The sequence below is a fragment of the Chlorocebus sabaeus genome, chromosome 9, assembly GCF_047675955.1.
Source record: "Chlorocebus sabaeus isolate Y175 chromosome 9, mChlSab1.0.hap1, whole genome shotgun sequence".
NCBI lineage: Eukaryota > Metazoa > Chordata > Mammalia > Primates > Cercopithecidae > Chlorocebus > Chlorocebus sabaeus.
The window spans coordinates 69640376-69661665 of NC_132912.1; the positions used below are offsets into that span (position 1 = coordinate 69640376).

The window sequence follows — 21290 nt, forward strand, 5'->3', positions numbered from 1 at the left end:
TGGTTCAAAATGCATTGTTTTTTCCACTGCCTAGTTTTCCAGAGCCAAACTATCAGTGGCACAAATCAGGAGACCAACAGTTCTCACAGTCCTGTCAACTAGTTTACTCCAAGAGCCAAAGGAAAGGCTCTCATCTTCACTACACTCCCAATGAAGGCATACAGAACTTCCAGATGACCTAAAAGCGTCCTACAAGGGCTGAGCATTTTGGGGAAGTGAACTGCTATTGTACGGCCTCTTCGAACAGCAAACTTCATTCTTCTCTAAGCTAGAGACTTACACTCATACTACTTATCTGCTTACAAAAGAAAGACGGAAAGAAATTAGTTTGAAAAGTATCAGAAGAGTTGTCTTCAAAATCATAAAATGTTACTGTCTGAAGGAACCTTAGAGACCACCTATCATCCAATCTCATTTCAGTGATGAAGAAACTGAGGCCAGAGACTAATACCAAAATGTGCCTTCCCTGGTTTCAAACCAGAGGCACAGCCCCCATGAGAATCTAACTTCTTCTTCAATGTTCTTTCCATGAAGCCAGTGGGGTCCATCGATATCATCCAAGAAGCACGATTCCTGGAATGAATTATCTTCCTGGTCAGAATACCCCACCCAGAGGGTCACTGAGCACAGAATGTGTGTTTTGTAAACCTCCCTCAGGTGATTCTGACAGGCAACCCTGCTTAAGAATTGCTTCTCTTCCCCATCCTTTTCTTTCATTAAAAGATGACCCAGTAGCTGACTTAACATACTACTGACACCCAATCACCAAATGTAATGGCTACCTGGTATTCAGGTAGTGGTGAAAAGATACCCACCAAGCCTTCCTGGGAAGTGTTAGAAGTCAGGGCCCAGTCACATCACTCTACTAGATATCAAATCATTGTTCCTGGCTAATATTTTTTCTTTGGCCGGATATTAATCAAAATCAAAATCTTCTACCCCACAATCTTGCAGAGATGACAGAATTTGTTATTTGTTTCCTGAACTATTCAACACTCAATACTTTTTCCAGAAGGACCATAAATCTGAGCTTTAAAGCGGGAACGGGCTGTTGAGGAAAAGAAAAATCTGTTCTACCCAGTTCAAATGTTACTCTAAGGACTGAGCTTCAGGTTAGGGAGTGAAGAGAAGAGACTCAGAGAGTTAGTATATTTATTCTTACCAACTTCTGCACCACCCCCAAAAAAACAAAGAAAGCAAAGCTAATTTAATCTGATTTTCTTTCATATTACAGTCTACAGAACTCAAGTAAACAGGTAAGAAAACATTATTGTCTTTATAGCCTCCAAACGCATTAAAGTTTATCATAAAAAACGCATCACAACCCGAAAGGGAAAATCCCCTTGGGTCATTAAAGAAGAACTGAGCAACAAAACCAGACAGCCATTCCAAGCAACCAGTAGTGACTGTGAGAAATGTTTGAGGAAACTGAATCATCATTTCTTAGGAGACAAAAAGAAAACCACATACTTCCCCCAAAATTCCACTATGTGAGTCAAGAGATACAGTATCTGAGAAGTTCGTCTCAAAAAGCTTAAGAGTCTACATTTTCCCTTCTAGCCAGGCCTTGCCAGATACGTACACTTGGTACCATTCCCCAAGCACTAACTGCTCTACACTTAGCACAGGAGTATTCAGCCAAAGCATCTTTCCATCCCTGAAATAAGAAAAACATCTTGGCCACAGAAAGGACACACATAGGAAATGTTCCCAAGTCATGAGAAGTGCACTCATGGAAAACCAAAGCTTATAAGTTCCTAAAAGCTGAACCCGAAACACTGCTAAATGGTCACTTTATTAATTTACTTGTGGTCAAGACAAGTGAACACAGATGCTGATTCTGTTAAGTAACAATTCTGAGCACCTCTCTTCTGAAATACATTTTTAAAAGTATCAGGAGGAGCTTATACTAGGAGAGAAGACTAAAATGCATAAAACTGAATTCAATAAGCAGAGGAACACACTGAAGGACACAGAGGTAAGAGCAATTACCAGTTATGTAGGAAAATAGACTCCCAGCCTAAAGCAAGCAGGTAAGACATGGGGGGAAAAATAGACAAATTTGCACATGGAATGTTGCTAAGTTTGCTAGGAACTCCCAGAGTCTCCGACAATAAATAGCTAAATGACTTACTGTGCACATGTATAGAGGTTATATTTCAAAGTACAAATGAGTTTCATCATTCTCTAAAACCTAGAAATGATAATTTCTGGATAATAAGCAAGATCTAGTGGAAAAGATCCCGTATTTCTCACACAGAAAGAAGTCTTAACTTCTCTGAGCATATCAAGATTGGGGAAGAAGGGCAGAGGTTAGTTGACTTCTCCCATCCCATACTTATCTTACTAACAGAATTCTCTATCTTTGTCACGCAGTTAAGACACTTAGACTTTTCATAACCGTTTGTAGAAATTCCTTCCCTACAATAGTCACGCTGCTATTAGAGATGAGAAATACTGAATATTTGCAGAGAAGTGTAACCTAACTAAAGCTATTTCTCTAGAGATTTCCAACATGTAAGCCTGTTCAAAAGAATAAGCAGGGACCTATCCCTAGGTCTCTGACCTTCAACCTATATAAACACCCTTCGGAAAGTGCACCTTCAAAATTACCAAGAACCTACTTTTAAAAGCTGAAGTAAGCAGCTGAGTAAATTTAATTTAAAATTAATCTTTGGAAGAGTTTCAAACTTTGTGGTATCTGTTGAAAGTGAGCAGGAAAGTGTGCTTCTGTGATGTTATATGTATATATTGGCTTTCATCCACGGTTCCTGGTTCATAACCCCATAGCCCTTGTTACAGTCTTCTGTTACAATGTTGGGGCACCTTGGGCCTCAGGAAACAGACTCTCTCTCGACCTTCTCCTGTGCTCCTTTTACCTGCATCAAGGCAAGACTCTAGTCCAATTGTGGGCCAAAAAACCCTCATTTCTGGGAGGGTTGTGCCCCATATTCTGGGGAAGGAAGGCTGCACAGAAAGGCCAACAAGAACCTGGACAGGCCGTGCTGGGTTTCCAGTCAGTCTGTTAGTATGAGATCATGCCTCCTGTGTCCAGTCACATTTCTACATGGTTGTCAATCATGCCTATGTAATGAAGCCTTCATAAAAACCCAAAAGGACAGGGTTCAGAGAGCCTCTGAATAGCTGAACACATGGAGGTTCCTGGAGGGTGGCGCACCCAGGGAGGCATGGAAGCTCCACACCCCTTTCCCTATACCTTACCCCATGCATCTCTTCATTTGTAACCTTTGCAGTATTCCTTAAAATACACCTGTAAACCTAAGTAAATGTTTCCCTGAGTTCTGTGCGCTGTTCCAGCAAATTAATCGAATCCAAGAGGAGGTCATGGGAACCTCACCTTGAGGACAGTCAGTCAGACATTTCAAAGGACTAGACTTGCAACAGGTTGAGGTTGGGGAAGTCTTGGGGACTGAGCCCTCAACCCATAAGATCTGACGCTATCTCCAGGTAGACGGTGTCAGAATTGAATTAGAGGAACACCCAGTGACATCTACTGCTTGGAGTGTGGGGAAACAAATCCCACACGTTTGGTCACGGAAGTCTTCCACGTTGATTGTCGGGGTGTGAGAGTTCAGGAGAGAGAATGCTTTTCCCTATGGCTTCCAATGAAAAATTATGCATTATCTGGGATGCCCGTCTGGGTTACCAGATTCTGATTATCAGGAGGCCGTTTACAGCTCTGAAAGTTGTAGATAACTGACAGCAGTGCAAAGTAATCTAGATCCCTAAATATGCAAATGCCGCCCTGCCAGGGAAAGGTTCAGCTGACGTTCCTCCCCCTAGGAGAGAGAGTTGTTCTGCCTCTATTTGCACATTCATTTGATATTCCTGATCTATAAATGAGCAGCTCTTTGGACTTTCCCTTTGAACCAGTTATAACACCTGCCTGGTTTCCTCTTTGGGAGTAAAATAAAATAGTCAACATATGTTCATTTTATATCTGTATGAGAGTCAAGATATTAGTTTTGAAAATTATCTTTTAACAAAAGCTAGAGATCTCTGCTGTTCCACAGACTCCTCTAACCCCCAGAAAATGCTTGCAAACATAAAATCTTATATAATTACAAAGAATTCAGGAGATCCCAAAGGCCAGTCATAAGGGTCCATATTCCCCAGTTAATAACTTCTGTTCTACAATAAATCATAGATATAGCCTCAGTATTACCAAAGGTCCTATATAGGTAAAGTAAGCCCATGACCCTGTGTCTCCTGTAGGTGAGAACAAGAGACATTGTTAGACATATCCGTTACTTAAAATTCTGTAGGAAAAGCCGTCTAACTGCAATAAGAAGGAGTACAGCTCCGATCCATGCTCCAACACGGATGAACTTTGAAACCATTAAGTGAAAAAAGTCAATCAGGAAAGATCACATATTTACTTTATGATTCTGTTTACATGAAGTGTCCTGACAAAGCAAATCTACAGAAAGTAGACTGGTAGTTGCCGAGGACTGGTGAGAAGGAAATAAGGAAGTGACTGCTGAGTACTGGGTTTCTTTGGAAAATGTCCTAAAATTGATCGTGAGGATGGCTGCACGACTGTGAATATACACACAACTGTGAACATACACACAACTGTGAATATACAAAACACCAGAGCTGGACACTTAAAAAAGCATCATGACCTAACAATTCCATTTGTGTTCACCAAATGTCCCTTCAGCTAAGAAACCACCTAAGATTCTTTGATTCACAGGCTCTCTTTTAATAAAAAATAAAATTTAAAAGGCCTTCTGAAAAAGTTTCTAAATGTGCCAAGGACAGCAGAAAGTGCAATTCCAGAAACAGAGTAAACCTCTAGACTCCAAATGAAAGCAGCCATAACTACCTAAGAATAACTTCTCTAAAGGTATATTTTTATACGTTTATAACCAGGATTATTAACTGCTAAAATGATGAACTTTTAAAGAACATTATCTTTTTCCCAGCAATTCCTAAGCACATACTGTAGCAACTACCCAGATATATCAAAAGGACAGTGACCTTTGAGTATTCCCCTGAACTGTCACCTCACCACTACTCTTGTGGACTTTGAGAGTCATGTTAATGTGTTCTACAGAAAGGCAGCTGTGGTGTCCTAGAAAGTCTGGACTGGTAATCAAAACCTTCGGCTCTAATTTTAGCTCTCACTTAGAAGCTGTGTGATATGTGGCACAACACTAAACCTCTATGCAATTGGATTTTGCTCATCTGCAAAAATAGATGCCATTGGGATAATTCAACAAAAAGTTCAGGAGGAAAAAAAAAGATACCACCATCCACTCACAGGGTTGTTCTGAATATTAAATGAGATAAGGTAATAAGAAAATGACTGCAGATAATAAACACTCATTAAATACTTAGTGAACCTGAATTCTCTGATGATAAACATTTTCCTTTTCTCTTCAATAAGCAACAAGGAAAAGCAACCTTCCCAGTTACAAAGGACCTGGAAGAGGCTTTAGGTAGTTTGATTCCCATGCCTATACTGCATTTTCTTACAGATGGTGGTAATAAAGCACACCTAGTAATGAGCTATTTCTCAGTTTTCTAAGAAAGATATTAAGTCAACTCTTAACCTTCAACAATCTATTAAATCAATCAGAAGGCTTTGAGTGCCCTCTGGCCTACCTACAAAAACAGGATTAAATCAGTTACCTACTACCTTTACAGATCATAAACCTCTGTGTTTTCAGTCATCCAAACAGACTGTTGGCTCCTGTGGTCATGATTCTTGGGAAAGCATTTGAAAACGTTTTCAGAAAGAGCTGGGTAACAGAGTCTTAGGCTTTCTTCCACACTGGCCCAATACAGCCAGACAGGGAGCAGATTTACCATATGGCATCCTCATATTTGCCTTACATCCCCTTTCAGAAGAATGTGAAAACAGAATTTTCAATTTGCCTCAACTGTCTCAAAGACTCGGTGCCATTAAGACTGGAACTCAATACAGAATTGATCTGTTCCTTTTTAGACCCATCTGCCAAAATGAATTCAAAAGAATGAAATTAAATGCTTCAGCGAAAGCCTCCAAACAACATGGTCCCCCAATATTGAGTATAAAGTGTTACTACATTAGCCACTTAAAATCTAAAGCATTCTAGAAGATTATGATTTTAACCTGAGAACTAACTACTACAAATATTTTAAATTCTGCCCTTAACAGGGCCCTTTTCATACTTAAAAAGAACTAAGGTTGCTTTGTTCCCATCAATTGTGTATTAATATTTATAGACTAGATAAACAAGAATGCAGTAGGCTTTACTCTCTGGGGAAATTACAGAAAAGGAAAGGCATTTCACATTTTAGAACTGCCTGTACAGGCTGGGCACGGTGGCTCACACTCATAATTGTAGCGCTTTAGGAAGCCAAGGCTTCTCAATGAGGATGGTAAGAGCCCCAGAATTCAAGCCTACAGGGAGCCATGATCGCACCACTGCACTCCTGCCTGGGCAACACGGTGAAACTCTGTCTTAGAAAAAAATAAAAATAAAACATAAAATAAAAGTGCCTATACAGCTTCAGGAAAGAGTTCTCAGTGCTCTCCTCCATGTGTGGTACGCAGATGACAGAAATTCAACATTTGCTGCCCAAAGCTAAATCAGTAAGTTGTATATTAAAACTCTCTGGGAGTGTAAATTAGTACAACCACCTTGGAAATCTGTTTGGCAGCACACATTACCACACAGCAACTCTACGTTTTATGTTTACCAGGACATGTTCAAGAAGGCAGCAGTGTCATTCACAATAGCCAAAAAACTAGAAACATAAATGTTCTACAACTACAGAACAAATTCATTACAATACAGTTATACATTATAACACTACACAGCAACACGAAAGAAAAACTAATGCTACCTAAGAACATGACTGAATCTCACAATGTTGAGCGAAAAGGCCACTCACAAAAGAGAATATACTGTATGTTTCCACTTTATGTAAAGTTCAAAATAAGCAAAACTAAGCAAAACCTTTGGTAGGTTTCAACTGGGAAGGGACATTACGAAGCTGGCTGGAGTGCAGGAAATGTTTAATATCTTGCTGTGGGAGTATATTCATACATAAATATTTACTGACCTGGATAATTAAGATTTATGCCTTTTACTGTATGCAAATTGGACCTCAAAAAAAAAAAAAGGCCCTATGATTTTTTTAAACTCAAAAATGACTCATTCACTTTATGGGATAATAGAACAAATCACTGATACATAAAGCCCGAATAACGAGCTAGGACTGTTCTGCAGTTTCTGCCTATACTAACAGGCAACTCATTCGTCAAACATTTGCAGTTTCCTATTTCATGACAAAAAGCTGATGTAGCTATACTACGTTATGTCAAAAAGCAAATTATATGAAAAGCTCAACTTACAAGATGTAACAATTTTAAATCTGAATGCACCTAGTAACAAAACCTCAGCAAATATACAGAAAAATCTATTAACAATAGAACTAAAAAGGAGAAATAATTGCTAAGGCATATGACTTGAAGAGGTAGCCACAGAACAGAAAATCCAAGTGGTTGGTAAACACTGAAAAGGGTACTTACCCACATCAATTATCAGGAAATGCATATGGAAATTACAATTACATTTATCTGCTTACCAGATTGGCAAAAAATAAGCTTTATAAATATCAGGTTTGCCAAGTTGGGTGGATATAACTCTCATATATTGTTGATAGTGGTATAAATTGTATTGGCCTCTTTAGAAAAGCTTAACAATATCTAGTGAAGTTAGGCATGTACGCCTTTACAATCAGCAATTCCACTCCTAGGCATAAATCCCAGAAAAACTCTTGTACTTGTGATCACTTGTTATACAAGAACGTTCATAACAGTAATGTTTGAAAAAGCCTCAAATTGGAAACAACCCAAATATGAATTAAAAGCCAAATGGATAAATAACTGCAGTTTAGTCACACAATAAAATACTATATATACAGCAATAAAAATGAACTTAAACTACATGCAATAACATGGATCTCAGGAATACTGAGCAACACAGGAAAATCACAAAAATAAAAATACATACGCATCCATTTACATCAAGTTTAAAAAAAACAAACTAAACTTAGGATGCATACACAGGTGGTTAAAACTATTTTTAAAAAGGCAAGGGAATAATTATAAAAGTCAGGACGGGGTAATCCCAAGAGGGGAAGAAAGAAAATATCTATAACAGGGTGGAGCGTACAGAGTTAGAGATAAATGGTTTATTTCCTAATCTGGTATCGTTGTTTTATTATTGTTCATTAAAATGTAGATATGTGCTTTCTATACTCTTCTGTACGCATAATAAATTCCAAAATAAGTTTTAATTAAAATGGAGAGCAAGCCCTTCTTTAATTAAAATGGAGGGCAAGCCCTTCTTTTTCCCTTTCCTCTTCCTCTTCACGAATGAAACACGAACCTGACAGGTGGAACCCCAGGCAGCTACCCTGGCATGGCGTGGCATGGCGTGGCATGGCATGGCGTGGCATGGCATGGAACTGTATTGGTATTGCATTGTATTCTATTGTATTGTAGTACTGTATTGTTGTGCTGTATTGTATTGTACTGTGTTGTAATTTTTTTGAGACAGAGTCTCACTCTGTTGCCCAGGCTGGAGTGCGTGACCTCGGTTCACTGCAACCTCCACCTCCCAGGTTCAAGCGATTCTCATGCCTCAGCCTCCTGAGTAGCTGGGATTACTGGTGCCCACCACCACACCCGGCTAATTTTTGTATTTGCAGTAAAGACGGAGTTTCACCGCGTTGCCCAGGCTGATCTTGACCTCCTGGCCTCAAGTGATCCGCCCACTTTGGCCTCCCGAAGTGTTGGGATTACAAGCTTGAGACACTACGCTGGGACAGTTTTCTCTTAAAGAAATATATTTATATCTTCTAAAAAATCTCTATTACTTTAGGTTTTTCTGTTATATACACTCATACCTAATCCTAGCTGATGCATTCAGTGATCTGGACACACGAAAACTTTTCTAAAACTTAAAGCTGTCCAACAGTGGAAAGAACTCCCTGAGAAAGTATGTAGCCCTCACTCCTGACAGGGCATTGTAGAGGGATCCCTAGGCAGCAAGAAAGCTGGACTGCAGGACTTCTAAAGGCCCTTCAGGCAATTAAGATTCTAAGGCTACTACTGGAACAAAGCAGCTCTGGGCTTGCCAAAGCTGTGGCAACTGTGTGCCTCTGAATCTGTCCTGTTAAAATCAGTGGGAACATTCCCTTTCTATAATAATCCATATCCTATCCGCCTTCAACATTCTGTTCAAGAATTATCTCCTCACTTGTGCCTTTTAAGACAAATTTGACCTCAACTCCAGCATGCTGGGTGTTCTCCCCTCCAGATGACCTCCTCCTCCAGATCTTCCATCCAGCGTTTTCCAGCTCGGCTATGTGCCTGCAGATGCCACCCTCTGAATTAAATCAACCAGACTCCTTAACCTCTGGTTTCCAGTTGTGTTAGACCAATAGGAGGCTACAGCAGGAGATCAGAGGGTAGGAAAAGAGTTTCCAGTATTTATTCCCCTTGATTCCTTTCCTGCTGGGTCACTGGCTGGCATTCCTACAGGTTACCTTCTCCTTCATTTCAACTCTCTCAAAGTTCCAGAAACTACTCCCTTCCTTGCCCTCTCACAGGCTTAAGAGTGTAATCCCAACTACTCAGGAGGCTGAGGCAGGAGAAGCATTTGAACCTGGGAGGCGGAGGTTGCAGTGAACGAAGATTGAGCCATTGCACTCTAAGCCTGGGCGACAGAGCAAGACTCCATCTCAAAAAAAAAAAAAAAAAAAAAAAAAAAAAGAGTGATAATGGCTCTCCTGTTGCTAGCAAGCCCCTAGATGTTTCACCTAGATGTTTTCCTTAAATCTGCTCAGCCTTGTAAATAGTGCCTTGATCCCTTAGTACGCTGTTGGATTATGCCAAGATATGACTGATATATCCACAAACCACTCGCAGTCTTCACTATTCCATCTTCTCAGAGGGCCCCTATCTCCCCTTTCCCCACAGCATGGTTTTCTCTCAGTAATTGGGTTCTGTACGTTTACGCATACAGACTGATTCACATCAATTCCCTATGGAAATTCTTAAACCCAGGCTGATTCTCAATTCTGCCACCAATGTGCACAAACTGTATATAATATTACATTGTATAAAACCTAATTAAGAAGGTAAATATTACTAAAAATTCCTGACACATAGACTGAAAAGCTAAGTCAAATACTGGGATTTGGATTCTGTTTATAACTCCCTTTTCCTTTAAACCAAAGGCTGTGGAAATGATTATAGATCTGTTTCATTTACAACATTGGGAGAATGCCAAATACAGTGCTCACCCTGCAACGGTCACTCAAATGTCAACAAATTTTTTAACGTCCTATCAACAATCCCAATGAATTTTCCCTTTCTTCTAGCAAATCCTACAAACAAGACACAAGGCTCAAATAATAGAACAGAGCTACTAAGGTCAATATTTCAGTTTATTGCTTAAATCCCATTTGAGATTCAGAAAGAAAGCATCCCTGAAAAAGATTCAAGGGTCACAGATAAAGATGCTCAGGGACCTGGAAAGATTCAATTTTTGAATCCCAAAAACGAAACTGAGGGAAGCCTGCTGTTTGCAAATCAAGAAAAGAGTGGTGCAGAAATGTTGCAAAGGAAAGCATTTCTTAAGAATTCTGTACTGCTGGCCGGGCACGGTGGCTCACGCCTGTAATGCCAGCACTTTGGAAGGCCTAGGCGGGCGGATCACGAGGTCAAAAGATCAAGACCATACTGGCTAACACGGTGAAACCACATCTCTACTAAAAACAAAAAACAAAAAACAAAAAAATTAGCTGGGCGTGGTGGCGGGTGCCTGTAGTCCCAGCTACTTGGGAGACTGAGGCAGGAGAATGGCATGAACCCAGGAGGCGAAGCTTGCAGTGAGCCGAGATCATGCCACTGCACTCCAGCCTGGGCAACAGAGCGAGACTCCGTCTCAAAACAAATCTCAAAACAAAAACAAACAAACAAAGAATTCTGCACTGCTATAGAAGATCATGCTGCACCATCTCCAATATATATTCCTGAGCAGCAGGGCTTGACCCATGGGCAAATAACCCCAAGTGAGACAATAAGAGACACGTTAACCTCCAAAAAGGGAATCATTCCCCCAGCCATATGAAAGCATAGACTACACAGATATCCAGGTATCTATGGTAAGAAACTTCAGACCAGTTTCTCACCACTATTGACATTCTAGGCCAGATAATTCTCGTTTGCAGGAAACTCTGCATTGTAGGATGTTTAGCTGCATCCCTAGCCTCTACCCACCAGATGCCAGCAGAACGCTTCAGGTGTGACAACCCAAAATGTCTCTAGACATTGTCAAATGTCACCCAGAAGGCAATCGCCCCGGTCAAGAACCACCGCCCTAGATAAGTAATTATCACTCAAACGCCGCCTAGCACTACTAGGCTGCACATGCTCATCTTGATTCATCTATGAATACCAGCTAATTTAGTCATCATTTTCCGATGGGACAAGAAAAAAGCCACCTAAGGGGTAGACTGGTTTTATAAAGTATGTTTTTCTTAAAAACTACAAATATTTGGCAACTTGCAAAGTGATACACCACCCTCTAGCACCAAGGAGGAGAGTATGAATAAAAAGAATGGTTGCCAAGTGGGGAGAAAGGCTGCTACAAAGCTACCTGACTTGAATTCCCTCTGACATCATCACAACTCTCAGCAGACGAACATATTCATTTTATTCTCTATGAGACACAGGTGGAAAGTATTGCAGTCTATGACATCCCACATACAGCAAATGGAAAAGGGCAAGCAAACGATCCTAATCAAATGAGGACAAAATTGAGGGCAGGAACACACTGAGGGCTGATAGCCTGAGCCCGTCAGTCCGGATTCAAGGCTTGGTATATGTGGACTCCAGGTCATCTCCAGGTCTTCTCTCACAGCATACTGTCCACACAAGTAGTTTTCAACCCTATGACCCAAAGTCCTTTTTTTATAACAAATATTCTGTAATGCCCTTTTGCTATTCTGAAATAGCATTTAAAGATTATAATACTATATCTGCAGACACAAATTTTAAAATTTCAATATAATTCATTAAATGTGACACAAAGGAAAATAAAACACAATTTTTTTTTTTTTTTTGAGACAGTCTCGCTCTGTCGCCCAGGCTGGAGTGTAGTGGTGCAGCCTCAGCTCACTGTAACCTCCACCTCCCAGGTTCAAGCAATTCTCTAGCCCCAGCCTCCTGAGTAGCCAGGATTACAAGCGTGTGCCACCATGCCCAGCTAATTTTTGTATTTTTAGTAGAGACAGAGTTTCGCCATGTTGGCCAGGCTGGTCTAGAACACCTGGCTTGACTCAAGTGCTCTGCCTGCCACAGCCTCCCAAAGTGCTGGGATTACAGGCATGAGTCACCATGCCTGATCCAATAAACAAGAGTTAATAATAAAACATGTATTTTCAGACAAGACTACAGACTAGAAGAAAAAAGATTCCCTCCTCCGTCAGTACCCCACTCCCAAAGTGCCCCCTAGAGGGCGGAGCTATCCTACCCCATCTGCTCCACACAGACCCTCTCCCATCAGTCATAATGGTCAGCAACCTCTACCCTTACCAGGGGTAAGGACACAAAGTAGGCAAGAGGGAGGGATCTGAAGTCAGACCAACTGAGGTCAAACTTGGCTCCACCACTCAACTGCTGTGATTACCCTCTACAGGCCGAGTTTTTCACCTGTAAAAGAATGATGCCAAAAGTTTTTGTGAAAAATAAGTAAGTACAGTATTCCTACACTTAACATGTAATACACACTCAATAAATGTTAGCTATCAGAGTTAACATTACTATTCCTGAATCCACCTTGCATTGTTTCCTAGCTTTTGCTCACTTATTCCATTAGCGGAAAAGATGAGAGACTGGATATCCATTTATCAGAGACACTCTTCAACAGATTCGTGTATAATATAAGCTGCACCACAGGCCAGGTGCAGTGGCTCATGCCTGTAATCCCAGCATTTTGGGAGGCCAAGGCAGGCGGCTGGATCCCTTGAGCCCAGGAATTAGATACCAGCCTGGGCAACATGGCGAACTACCATCTCTACAAAAAAATACAAAAATCAGCCGGGCATGGTGGCGTGTGCCTGTTGTCCCAGCTACTCAGGAAGCTGAGGTGGAACAATCATCTGAGCCTCAGAGATCAAGGATGCAGTAAGCTGAGATCATGCCACTGCACTCCAGCCTGGGCATCAGAATGAGACCTTGTTTCTAAAAAACAAAAAGAAGCTGCATCAAATGACTTCTAAGATTATTTCTAATTCTGAGATGCTGCACTGCACTGAGGTTATTTTTTCATTCACTTAGGTCTTTCTTTCCCAGTTGGAGGGCCAAGAATGTGTCTTACATATCATATAAGTTAGAGAAACACCTCATAGAATGATGATTTAGTGTGCCACTGAAAACCCAGCCTTGGTTATTGGTTATTTACCATTTAGTTCCAAATAGTATTATACATTACAGTCAAGGAATGAATGACAACTTTTCCAGTGAAAGCACTTCATGCAACACGTATGTTGTCTTCAGAAAGTGATGATTGCCTAGGGTCACTCACATCTATGTGGATTAATTCCTTACAGCAACAAGCAAAGCAACACTCCTAAACATTCTAAATTAACAGGTGAGGAGGTGAAAGGTGGTGGCAACAGCTAGAGAAATACCTCAAAACAAAAATGATTCCAAAGTTAATATTCCGAGTAAAAGCAGTCATTGTTCTGACTGTTAAAGTAAATGCATAGACCCTAGAAGTAATAAGCATATCTCTGGGCATGGGGAAATATCTTATGTTTAAAACCTATAATTTACATAAACATATCCTTCTGTAAGAGGATAAACAGAAACTGTCAATTGCCACAAGTCACTCTGCATTAACGTTCCAGGAGGCTCACAGCGGTTTTTTCTGGGTGATAAATTATTGCACAGGGTAGAGGGGAATGAAGGGGATGTAGGAGATACGGGAGATTAGCAAATCCCCTTTCCTTTTGCTTACTTATAGTTTCCAGTATTTCTAACATAGTGGTCTTTTAATATGAATTCTAAGTTATATAAAGGTATTAATTAAAACTGAAAAATCCATGAAATTTGGGGCAAGAAACTATCTTAGATGAACTTTTCATGGGGATCTGTGGATAACCTAAATATTCATCTATGTCTCTCACATACTACCTAAAATTATCCTAGTTCCCTGCCTCAAATCACAATGGATCAAAACTTAGTTTCTCTCTTCTTTATCCACCCTGCAGACCTTATAGGTAATGCCACTACGATGTCAGTACCCAGTATAAGGGAATCTCACTACCAGTTTTTGCCAGTTTCCCAGTGACACCAACCCACCCTCTGGGATAGTGAGATAAAAAGAGAGAAATGAACTGTTTTTAAACCACTGATTTTGCACTCAGAGAAGTGACAAAAACAAACAAACTTGGCTGGGCATGGCGGCTCACGCCTGTAAGTAATTCCAGCACTTTGGGAGACCGAGGCAGGTGGATCACCTGAGGTTAGGAGTTTGAGATCAGCCTGGCTAACATGGCGAAACCCCATCTCTACTAAAAACACAAAAATTACCCATGCATGGTAGTGTGTGCCTATAATTCCAGCTACCCGGAGGCTGAGGCAGGAGAACCCAGGAGGTGGAGGTTGCAGTGAGCTAAGATTGTGCCATTGCACTCCAGCCTGGGCAACAAGAGCGAAACTCCATCTCAAAAAAATAAAAGATAAAAAATAAACTAAACCCGGACACTATCTATACCACCATTTCAAAGCTATAAACTCCCCACAACTCTCACACTAAAAAACCCATAAGGAATCATAAAAGTCCCAAAAATAAAATGTCATTTTGGTAAACGCACTTAGCAACGCTATTCTTCCCTGCTCAGTAAAACAGCACAGAAAGATCTCAGGAGGAGAGGAAACAGCTCTAAAGCAGGCATACCTCTCTGCCCAACAAAAGAACTGAAATTCAGACTGCTTCAATCCAACAAGCATTTGTTAAACACTTACTATATTCAGAGCACCATGCTAGGTGTTTATACATCTCTAAACAAAGAAGACATGCTTATCTGCCTGCCAAGGAACCATAACTCTAATCTGGAAGACAAACACTCAGATAAACCAATATATGGCAGACCCTGATAAAACGTAATAATAGAGGTTTCAAAACTGCTCTGGTAGTATGGGAAGGGAGGGATTAAAACTGCAAGAATTATGAAAAAGAAAGCCAGGAGAGGTGACTTGTACTCCTAGTCCTAGCTATTCCAGAGGCTGAAGCAAGAGGATCACTTGAAATGGGAGTTCCAGGCTACAGTGAGCTATGATTATGCCTGTAAATAGCCACTGCACTCCAGTCTGAGGAACATAGCAAGACCCTGTCTCATTAAAAAAACAATAATTTTGAAAAAGACTCTTCAATAATTTAAGTTCTACATATACTGTATTGATATATTTAATTCAGCTATTTATTCATCCTGATCATTCATCCAAAATAAAAGACAGTTGGCCAGGCGCGGTGGCTCCCGCCTGGAATCCCAGCACTTCAAGAGGCCAAGGCAGGTGGATCACCACAGGTCAGGAGTTCAAGACCAGCCTGGCCAACATGGAGTACCCGTCTCTACTACAAATACAAAAATTAGCTCGGTGTGGTGGCGTGCACCTGTAATCCCAGCTACTTGGGAGGTTGAGGCAGGAGAATCGCTTGAACCCAGGAGGCAGGTGTTGCGGTGAGCTGAGATCATGCCACTGCACCCCAGCCTGGGCAACAGAGCGAGAATTCGTCTCCAAAACAAAACAAAACAAAACAAAACAAAATAAAAGGTGGCAGAAATGCTCAGCTACCAAAAGTAAGCATCAGAGGTGAAATCTACACACTGGGATCCTTTGGACTAAAAAAAAAAAACGGAGACAAGTGCCTTCGAACCAGGAGGATGTCTGCAAAAGGCTCACCAACATCAGAAGGTCTGTACTAGGCATCTTCCTCTTCCAGCCTCCTCTCCACGTTCCCCTTTTTCAGACTCTGTAAAAGGGAACCAGGTTTGTTTACGTCTAGAGCTTTAAACTGTCTCGCCGGCCCGCCTAGATTCGCCGGAGCAGCCAAGTTATGGTTCTCTCCCTCCTTTGAAGGCTCAGATTTCACTCCCAGATATCACACTCCACCCCCAGCACCCCAAACCAGCGAATCAAAATCCTGCTGCAACTAGGTTTCCCTCCCACAGTTGATGAAACTAATCCAGACCCAGACTCCCACAAAGCATTCCACCCAGGTGGAAACTAGGGGAAACGCCCCGTCTGCGCGCGATCGGGGTGCGGAGCCCAGCCCAGGCCACCTAACCCGGGCTGAAGGTGCCGAGGGTGCCAGGGTCCTGCCTCCTCGCACTCCCTTTGAAGCAGCACGGCCTCGCTCTCGTCGTCACCCCTCCCTCCTCACAGCCTTCCCCTCCCGTCGGAGGACCAGCAAATCCTGGCCGCCCACGCCCACTCCTACCCCGCGGCAGGCGTGGGCTCCAGACCCGCCCCACCGCGGCCCCGCGCCCGCCCGCCGTCCACTCGCTTGGACCTCGGCTGCAGGTGCCCACGCCTTCAGCTCGCCCCCGCCCTGGCCGCAGCCGCCCCCACCCCGCCTCTGCGCGCCCCCGGCTCACCCGGCCCCTGCCCTCTCCTCACCCCGCGGCGCCTCCGTCCCGACCCTCACCGCCCCCCGGATCCCGCGGCGGCCCCTCCACCTCCTCACGCCGGAACCAGCTTCCCGTCTCCTTCCCTCGAGCACCCGGCCGGCTCCACCTCCCGCGTCTCCCTCAGCGCGCGACAGACTCGCAGGCCGCGAGAAGCAGAATCCCCTATTGCCGCCGCAGCCGCCGAGATTGGAAGCCCGGCAGCCGCCGGCCTCGCCCCTCCCGGAAATGGCTCCGGGGGCACCGGCCCGGCTCCCGGACCCTGGCGTGCGCGGCCCCGCTGCCACCAGCCGCGCGCACGCCCGGACCCGGGCCCCACGGCGTGTGCGCGACGCCTACTGGCCAGGCAGCGGGCTGCACCCAGGCCCTCCAGTGAATGTCTCAACTAGGCCGTCCTGGGGCGGCTGTGGGATGCCGACGGTCACAACTTCTCTTCCAGACTGCCTTTAACAAAAAACTTCCTGGTCACATTTGGTCACTTGGAGCCTCCTGAGAAAGTAGGTCTGCAGGGCATTGTACAAACTAATCCAAAACAGCCACAGAGTTGGGTCTCTTTCCTGGGCCGGGGACTTCATTTTTCCATCGAGGTCAGTGGTGCCTGAAGAAAAGCAACATGGAAACTCATTTAATGGAAATCCCATCCTCATCCTCCCGTCCACCACGCCCCCCCGCCCCACCCGCTCCGCGCCCCAGAGGCTGCTCTGCCATCACTACTTTCACTACATGAGCAGTGCTGGGAATCTCCTTATACACAAGAGCAAGGGGCCACTGGGATCACAAAGGTCACCTTCATTTCCAGATGAAAAAACTAAGTCTCAGCTGGGTGCAGTGGCTTACGTCAGTAATCCCAGCACTTTGGGACGCTGAGGCGAGAGGGTTGTCTGAGCCCAGCAGTTCTAAATCAGCCTGAGCAACATAGTGAGACTCCCAGCTCCAAAAAGAAAAAGAAAAAACTAAGTCTTAAATAGGTTTCCCATGACTTGTCCACGTTGTCATAACATGGCTTTAGCGGAAGCAGAAGGCAGTGCAGTTACATGGAACCAACTGGCCAGTGACCTACATTCAAGATTTTTTTTTCCAATAGATCTTAAAATGACACCTAGATAGATTCTTGAAATCTCTCAGACAAAAATGACACTAATGAGGGTACCCAATTCCATCCCCTTGGAAAATGTTGCCATGACACTAAAATTAGGGCATCATCATCACTACCGTCATTATCATCATGTAGTGCTTTCAGGATGAAATGTACTATCACAGCTGCCCTCCTCTGCATACCCCAACAGCACTTCCCAATTCCCCCGCCAGAATGGTTAAGGCCCTGAAAGACTATGAACAGGTTATCTTTAGGCCTCCTCACCCCCATTCCGTCAGAACTCCCAGACATCTCTACCATCCAGAGCCCCCGACTCAGGCATGAACACCTCCATGCCCTTACCCCTCTCACTACTGTTCCCCAGCAGACATGCATTCTCAGTGTTTAAGGGTCAGAAAATGTTCTGGGGCCTCCTGCCATTGCCTACTCATCAAGAATTGCTTTAGGGTTTCAGGCATGCCTTCCCATTCTCCATCTCCTACCCTTCTGCTTTAATTCTTCATCAGATCCCCCAGGAACTGCACACCTCGTCTCTGTCTCCTTGTTAGTTACCACCCCCACATCCTTTAATCTAGAATCTGCGTACCCAGATGACTAGAGGGCAGGGTCACATCTGATTCCTCCCTACACCCTAATACACAGTATGCAGTCTGCTCATTCTTCCCAAATGCACAAACCGACTCAATCATATTGAACGGATCCTTACTCTGCCAAGAACTATGCTAGGCACCTTTACATACAAGCCTTATTTATGGCCTGACTTGCCCAGATCAGGTGACTCTCATCATCCCTCAACTTGTAAACAAGGACACCAAGACCAAAGAAGGAAATGATCCTCCCAAAGACACACAGCCATGATGGGGTGGAGTTTGCATGAGAGTTTGGATGGGAAGTCAAGGCTTCAGGCTTTGTAGGGAGAACCTCAAATATGCTTGTTGGTTAATTAGTATCAAAAAATGGTAGAGCTAGAGGGGTCTTCAACTATTCGCCAGCTCCATCCCAGAGAATACACATGAAGAAACTGAGGTCCAGAGAGAGATGTGACTCCTGGCAGTTCCTGGCAGAGCCCAGCCTAGAACATGGGTCTGGGTTTGCAACTCTGTGAGCCCATGCAGCTGTGTGTGTGTGTGTGTGTGTGTGTGTGTGTGTGAGAGAGAGAGAGAGACAGAGAGAGAGAGAGACAGAGAGAGAGAGAGACTTCAGACCACCCTGCTCTCCTACCCCACACTCTCTCTGTCAGCAGAATGACATTAGGAGGCACTTAGCTTGCTGGTCAGAGGCAGAGGAGGGCTGTCTGGAGCTTCCATTCTGAAAGTGTGGTTTCCCTGAGAGTGACACTGGCTTTACCTGAGAGCTTTTTATAAATGCATGTTCTTGGGGCCCCACTCCAGACCTCCTGAATCAGAATCTACAGCTTAACAAGGTCCCCAGATGATCCTAATCCACAAGAAAGTAAGAAGTACTTCCCTAGACACTCCGTTTGCAGAGAAAGCACAATTTTTGTTTGCTTATTTAGAAACCAGATCTCAATATGTTGCCCAGGCTGGAGTGTAGTGGCTATTCACAGCCATGATCATAGCTCACTACAGCCTCAAACGCCTGGGCTCAAGCGATCCTCCTGTCTTAGCCTCCCAAGTAGCTGTGTCTACAGACACATGGCACTTTGCCCAGATAGAAGGCATGATAGTTGTATTAAGCATGTGGGTTGTCTGGGATGGCTTAAGGAGGCTGATGAAGAACAAGTTTCTGTGGGGCTGGGGAGGGAACCAATGCTCCCCAGTTGTCCTTTGGTACCATAATGGTGCCTTCCAGGATAACAAAAGATTGTTATTCAGGTGTCAGTGAGGCACTGAAATTCCCACAGATGACAGAAGGCTTGGGACCGGGGAGGGAGGTGTGGAGCAAGATGGCCTGGGATTTTTTCCCTCTGTTGACTTCTTTAATTTAGGCTGGGAGGATCTCCCTGCAGCGCTTGTGTCTACCATCGTTTAAACAATTCATGCCAGCAAATCTGGTTCTGCTTAAAATGGCAGCCATCCCTGGCCAAGTTAGTGACAGCCTCCCCATCATGCATGAGCACACACTCCCACTCTATAAAGCAGGCGCACACACTCTCCTGCCTCCATTCTTGTTCGTGATACCCCTTGCTCAGCCGGGGACCTTCTTGAGAAGCTCACCTCAGGACAGGGGTGTGGGCAGGTCTTAGGAGGGTTGCAGCCTCTGGGTCTGTCCTGGAAAGGAATGGCCCACAGGAAACCAACAAACAGTTCCTGGAGCCCAGAATGCCCAAGAAGAGGCAGGAAACCAGCACGTAGCTCCAGCAGCGGGCTGGGCTGATCACAGCAAGAACTGGCTACCCGGGGAGGAGAGGCCAAGGGCCAGACAGACATGGGAGCAGCCACAGCAGGGACCAAATGCCCCAACATTGCCAACTGGAGTGAGCAAGGGGCAGCGAGTCACCGAGTTATCATGGGTCCCCTGGCCTCACCCAGGTATGTGCCCCAGTTGCCAGTTTGATCAAAGTCAGAGTGGCCAAGCCCTCAGAGAGCCAAGAGTTATTTCCCAAAGAAACCTCATCTTTCCTAAAGAAGCCCACTGATAGGGTTTGGCTCTGTGTCCCCACCCAAATCTCATCTCAAATTGTAATTCCCACATGTTGAGGGAGGGAGGGTGATTGAATCATGGTTGTTCTCGTGGCACTGAGTGAGTTCTCATGAGATCTGATGGTTTTATGAGTGTTTGAAAGTTCTTCCTTCGTTCTTCTCTCTGCTGCGGCCTTGTGAAGAAGGTGCTTGCTTCTCCTTCACCATCCGCCATGATCATAAGTTTCCTGAGGCCTCCCCAGCCATGTGGAACTGTCAGTTAAACCTCTTTCCTTTATAAATGACCCAGTCTCAAGGAGGTTCTTAATAGCAGTGTGAAACAGACTAATACACCCACCATTGTTGCTATCCAGGCTGCACAATCACTCCTAGCAAAACATCAAAAACTGAGAGCAGCTGTTTCTCAAACACCAAATAAATATAAACTTCCTTTGACAAAATAGCTTTGAAGGCAGGGAGACAGGTCTCTACCCAGAAATCATTGTGTGGCCTACAGGAAAACAGTACATTGAAGGCAGGGAGACAGGTCTCTACCCAGGAATCAAGTTGTTTTAACTGTCCAAGCCTGGGCTTCCTCCTTTGTAAATTGCTGTGGCAATTGTAAGAGATGTATGTGTGTGCCCATCACATATGGGGCCTGATCCACCATAAGCACTCCATAATTATTACTATTATTATTATTATTAATTTATAAAGACAATGCCTCACTATGTTGCCCAGGCTGTTCCTGGACTCAAGTAATTCTCCCACCTTAGCCTCCCAACGTACTGGGATTACAGGTGTGAGCCACCGTACCCGGCCAAGAATTATTGGTCTAACACCCTCCACATACATCCAGGGTGTGCTCAGATAAGATTCCAATCTGA

General features: G+C 43.8%; 1 protein-coding gene across 3 annotated transcripts in view; it reads right to left on the bottom strand.

Moving 5' to 3' along the window:
- Positions 1-17001, bottom strand: part of SGPL1 (sphingosine-1-phosphate lyase 1) — a 62870-nt gene extending 45869 nt beyond the window's left edge. Inside the window, exons 1-2 of one of the 3 annotated variants that reach the window (XM_007963148.3) lie at positions 16777-17001; positions 16001-16070 (exon numbers count right to left, since the gene is read on the bottom strand). In XM_007963148.3, coding sequence (XP_007961339.2) covers positions 16001-16027 — 27 coding nt within the window. In that variant the 5' untranslated portion in view covers positions 16028-16070; positions 16777-17001. Of the gene's footprint in view, positions 1-16000; positions 16071-16385; positions 16409-16745 lie in introns of those variants that run through there. The other 2 variants (XM_038009098.2, XM_038009099.2) reach the window with 2 other exon arrangements.
- Positions 17002-21290: the final 4289 nt, after the last annotated feature.